Raw genomic sequence first — 5,005 nt, forward strand, 5'->3', positions numbered from 1 at the left:
CTGTCGGCTCTGGTTGGCTGTCGGCTCTGGTTGGCTGTCGGCTCTGGTTGGCTGTCGGCTCTGGTTGGCTGTCGGCTCTGGTTGGCTGTCGGCTCTGGTTGGCTGTTGGCTCTGGTTGGCTGTCGGCTCTGGTTGGCTGTCGGCTCTGGTTGGCTGTCGGCTCTGGTTGGCTGTTGGCTCTGATTGGCTGTCGGCTTGCTCGGCAGCACTGTGTGTTTGGCTCATGATGAGTAGGGATCTTCAAGGCCGATACAGATTCTGATTATTAGTAGTTATATTAAAAAATGTAATCTAATTAATTACATACTCTGTGATTAATTAATCGAAATTAATCACATACATAATTAACGGTGCCTGAACCGAGACTTTTTAAGAAAGTAAAAAAAGAAAAGAATAAAAAGGTACTAAACAACAGTTGGTGACATTAAAGAACGGCTTGTTTATTGCTAAGGCCATATGGTCAACATTAAATGATTTAATAATAATGTAGAACAATAACAATAACTTATTTCACTAGTAAATAGCTGTTGAACGACAAAAACAACAACCAGATGGAAAAGGACATTTACAATAACTTCAAATGCACCACGAGGCTGTAGTTTACCAGTTTCATTGAACGCACCGTCTGTGTTGTTTCTCCGACGGCAGCTGCAGATTGTTACATCCCGGTGTTGAATCCTCTACAGTAAAACACAGTCACACTTTACACCGTTTAGTGTTAGCTGTCAGCATTTTAACCCTGTTTAATCCAGCTACTAGCTAACGGTAGGCTAACGTTAGCTGCTGTCGAGTATAGTGTTAACTAGCTAGCGGTAGGCTAACGTTAGCTGCTGTCAAGTATAGTGTTAACTAGCTAGCGGTAGCTAACTTTAGCTGCTGTCGAGTATTGTGTTAACTAGCTAGCGGTAGGCTAACGTTAGCTGCTGTCGAGTATAGTGTTAACTAGCTAGTGGTAGGCTAACGTTAGCTGCTGTCGAGTATAGTGTTAACTAGCTAGCGGTAGGCTAACGTTAGCTGCTGTCGAGTATAGTGTTAACTAGCTAGCGGTAGGCTAACATTAGCTGCGGTCGAGTATAGTGTTAACTAGCTAGCGGTAGGCTAACGTTAGCTGCTGTCGAGTATAGTGTTAACTAGCTGGCGGTAGGCTAACGTTAGCTGCTGTCGAGTATAGTGTTAACTAGCTAGCGGTAGGCTAACGTTAGCTGCTGTCAAGTATAGTGTTAACTAGCTAGCGGTAGGCTAACGTTAGCTGCTGTCGAGTATAGTGTTAACTAGCTAGCGGTAGGCTAACGTTAGCTGCTGTCAAGTATAGTGTTAACTAGCTAGCGGTAGGCTAACGTTAGCTGCTGTCGAGTATAGTGTTAACTAGCTAGCGGTAGGCTAACGTTAGCTGCTGTCGAGTATGCAAGACTGTATGCAAAAAGCGTCAATGTGGAATGGATTCATCTACGTTAATGTTTTTTAACGCGTTATTTTGACAGCCTAATATATATATATATATATATGATATATATATATATATATATATATATATGTGGTTGTTGGGTCAAATTTGACCCATTTAAAAAAAAAAATGATATCAGAAATATGGGTTTCTTTTAACCAAATTGCCCAACAATAACACGGATGCACAATGTATGGTATGGCACCCATACAACATTGTTTGCGGGTCAAATGTATGATTACTTCCATTGATTTTTGGGTGTTTTATTCAATATTATAGCATTTGAAAATAATGTTTAAATAGTTTCAGTCTGACATAAACCAGTCTGTGATTCACTCAACATCCTCTGATCTTCACTTAGTCAAAAATAATTCATAATTCATGTTGTTTTAAACTCAAAAATGAGGTATAATCATATTTAAATGTTTATTAAGTGTTTATTGACCATGACTTTAAAAAAAGCATTTAAAAAAAGTGACAAAAATGTTTAAAAACGATGGTCATGGAAGACAAGGGTTAAGCAATTATTTAATAAACTTTATATGTAATACAGCGTCAAACGTAGGGTCCGTAGGGTCGCCGGTTCAAGTCCCAGTACGGACCAAAGTACAAGGTATGGATTGGTAGCTGGAGAGATGCCAGTTCACCTCCTGGGCACTGCCAGGTGCTCTTGAGCAAGGCACTGTAACCCCCCAACCGCTCAGGGCGTTGGTCCAGCACTGGCAGTCCACTCACGCTGATATCTCTCCATTATTGGAGGCATGAATAGGTTGTGTGTGTGTGTGTGTGTGTCTGTGTGTGTGTGTGTGTGTGTGTGTGTGTACTTCAGGCCTGTGTGTAATGATTTCTAACAAAACAGAGTGTAAATTGTAATTTCAATAAACAGTATAAATATGTTTAAGATATGTTGTTGACGAGCCAAGATCACCCCTTCTATTCACACATTAAAACATTTTGCGTTCGCTAAACCCACCAGACTCCATGTAAATAAACAGTTATTTTAGCATCGTAAAATCCACTTCATTCAAAGTCGACAGAAACAAAATAACACTACAAAAAAGGCGTTTTGAGTTGTTTTTCCACTTTTCCAACCATCACAGCTCTAGTTTTGGTTGAAATAAACACACAGTTTACTGATTTACATGAAAACATGTTGGCTCTATACACGCTAAAAGTGTTGTTTTTTTAAATGGAGTCTGGTGGGTTTAGCACTAGCGACTTCAGAGCTATTTCTGGTTAAACAGAAAGGTCTCAAAGAGGTTTTAAAGGTCTATCTCTGAAGGGATCCTTTCATAATGTTGTCAGACACTTAGAATATTAATCTGAGTCTGTCAGTGGCAAAATAAAACACTTTTAGTGGACCAAATTGATGATATGATTTGCCCCGTAGGCAGGATCTAGAAAATAAGTGACCGTACAATGTGATCTCACTTAATAGGAGATAGTATGATAGAAATAAGGGGGCATCAGCACAGGAAAGGCATTAAGGTGTTTCTTAAGGTGTTATGAATACATTAGTGACGCAGAGGGCTCTGTGTGGTTCTGTTCTGCAGCACTATGAACAGTCTAAAACCTTCAGCTACATCATGGACATCCTCAACATGGTGTTCACTGGACTCTTCACTGTGGAGATGCTGCTGAAGCTGCTCGCGCTCAGACTCAGGGTGAGAAAACCAAACGCACCTGGGAAATGGCAAGGACTCCAGTACTGTGTGTGTGATTGTGTGTGTGTGTGTGTGTGTGTGTGTGTGTGTGTGTGTGTGTGTGTGTGTGTGTGTGTGTGTGTGTGTGTGTGTGTGATGTGTGTGTGTGTGTGTGTGTGTGTGTGTCTGATTGTGTGTGTGTGTGTGTGTGTGTGTGTGTGTGTGTGTGTGTGTGTGTGTGTGTGTGTGTATGTGTGACGTGTGTGTGTGTGTGTGACTGTGTGTGTGTGTGACTGTGTGTGTCTGACGTGTGTGTGTGAGTTTGTGTGTGTGACTGTGTGTGTGTGTGTGTGTGTGTCTGTTTGTCTGTGTGTGTGTGTGTGTGTGTGTGTGTGTGACTTTTGTGTGTGTGTGTGTGTGTGTGTGTGTGTGTGTGTGTGTGTGTGTGTGTGTGTGTGTGTGTGTGTGTGTGTGTGTGTGTGATTGTGTGTGTGTGTATGTGTGTGTGTGTGTGTGTGTGTTTGAGATTGTGTGTGTGTGTGTGTGTGTGTGTGTGTGTGTGTGTGTGTGTGTGTGTGTGTGTGTGTGTGTGTGTGTGTGTGTGTGACAGTGTGTGTGTGTGTGTGTGTGTGAGACTGTGTGTGTTTGTGTGTGTGTGTGTATTTCCAGTATAAGTTCTCTTTTCATCATCACATCCAATGACAACATCTCTCAAAACTTCCTATCTGACTTCCTGTCTTACTTCCTGTCTTACTTTCTGTCTTACTTCCTGTCTGTGTCTCTCAGCTCCGAGCCATTTGTTCAAGACAGACAGACAGACAAATGGACAGACAGACAGACAGACAGACAGACAGTTAGAGAGACAGACAGACAGTTAGACAGACAGTTAGAGAGACAGACAGACAGACAGACAAATGGACAGACAGACAGTTAGAGAGACAGACAGTTAGAGAGACAGACAGTTAGACAGACAGACAGACAGACAGTTAGAGAGACAGACAGTTAGACAGACAGACAAACAGACAGTTAGACAGACAGACAGACAGTTAGAGAGACAGACAGTTAGAGAGACAGACAGACAGACAGACAGTTAGAGAGACAGACAGTTAGACAGTTAGACAGTCAGACAGACAGTTAGAGAGACAGACAGACAGACAGTTAGAGAGACAGACAGACAGACAGTTAGAGAGACAGACAGACAGACAGACAGTTAGACAGACAGACAGACAGTTAGAGAGACAGACAGACAGACAGTTAGAGAGACAGACAGTTAGACAGACAGTAAGACAGACAGACAGACAGTTAGAGAGACAGACAGTTAGACAGACAGACAGACAGTTAGAGAGACAGACAGACAGACAGAGAGACAGACAGACAGAGAGACAGACAGACAGACAGTTAGAGAGACAGACAGACAGACAGTTAGAGAGACAGACAGACAGAGAGACAGACAGACAGACAGTTAGAGAGACAGACAGACAGTTAGAGAGACAGACAGACAGACAGACAGACAGACAGTTAGAGAGTCAGACAGACAGACAGACAGACAGACAGATAGAGAGACAGACATTAAATCCATCAGGAATGTCCCCGTTAGCAGCTTATAGCTAACAAGACAAAGACAACGAGCAGTAAAGCAGTTCCATGTGTTGAATGTGACATGGATGCTGGTTACGTGTTTCCCTGCAGCATTACTTTGTGGACGCCTGGAACTCGTTCGACGCTCTGATCGTGGTCGGCAGCGTCGTGGACATCGTGGTCACGGAGTTCAGCGTGAGTACTCAAACACAGCAGGTGGAGGTGCTGCGCTGTGATTGGCTGCAGGCTGCTCTTTACTTCTGTTGTTTATCTGCATATATACGGCAAACGTTCTCTTCAGGTACCAGCTAACGCTACGGCTAGCTCTAGCTGCCGTGTT

General features: G+C 42.8%; 1 protein-coding gene across 1 annotated transcript in view; it reads left to right on the top strand.

Annotated features, from left to right (window-relative positions):
* The window catches only part of cacna1fb (calcium channel, voltage-dependent, L type, alpha 1F subunit), a 92,313-nt gene that overhangs the window by 58,774 nt on the left and 28,534 nt on the right, over positions 1–5,005 (top strand). Inside the window, exons 25-26 of the mRNA XM_078253833.1 lie at positions 2,998–3,108; positions 4,777–4,949. Of these exons, the coding sequence (XP_078109959.1) occupies positions 2,998–3,108; positions 4,777–4,949 (284 nt within the window). The remainder of the gene's footprint in view (positions 1–2,997; positions 3,109–4,776; positions 4,950–5,005) is intronic.

Source organism: Sander vitreus, chromosome 7, assembly GCF_031162955.1.
Source record: "Sander vitreus isolate 19-12246 chromosome 7, sanVit1, whole genome shotgun sequence".
Classification (NCBI taxonomy): Eukaryota; Metazoa; Chordata; class Actinopteri; order Perciformes; family Percidae; genus Sander; species Sander vitreus.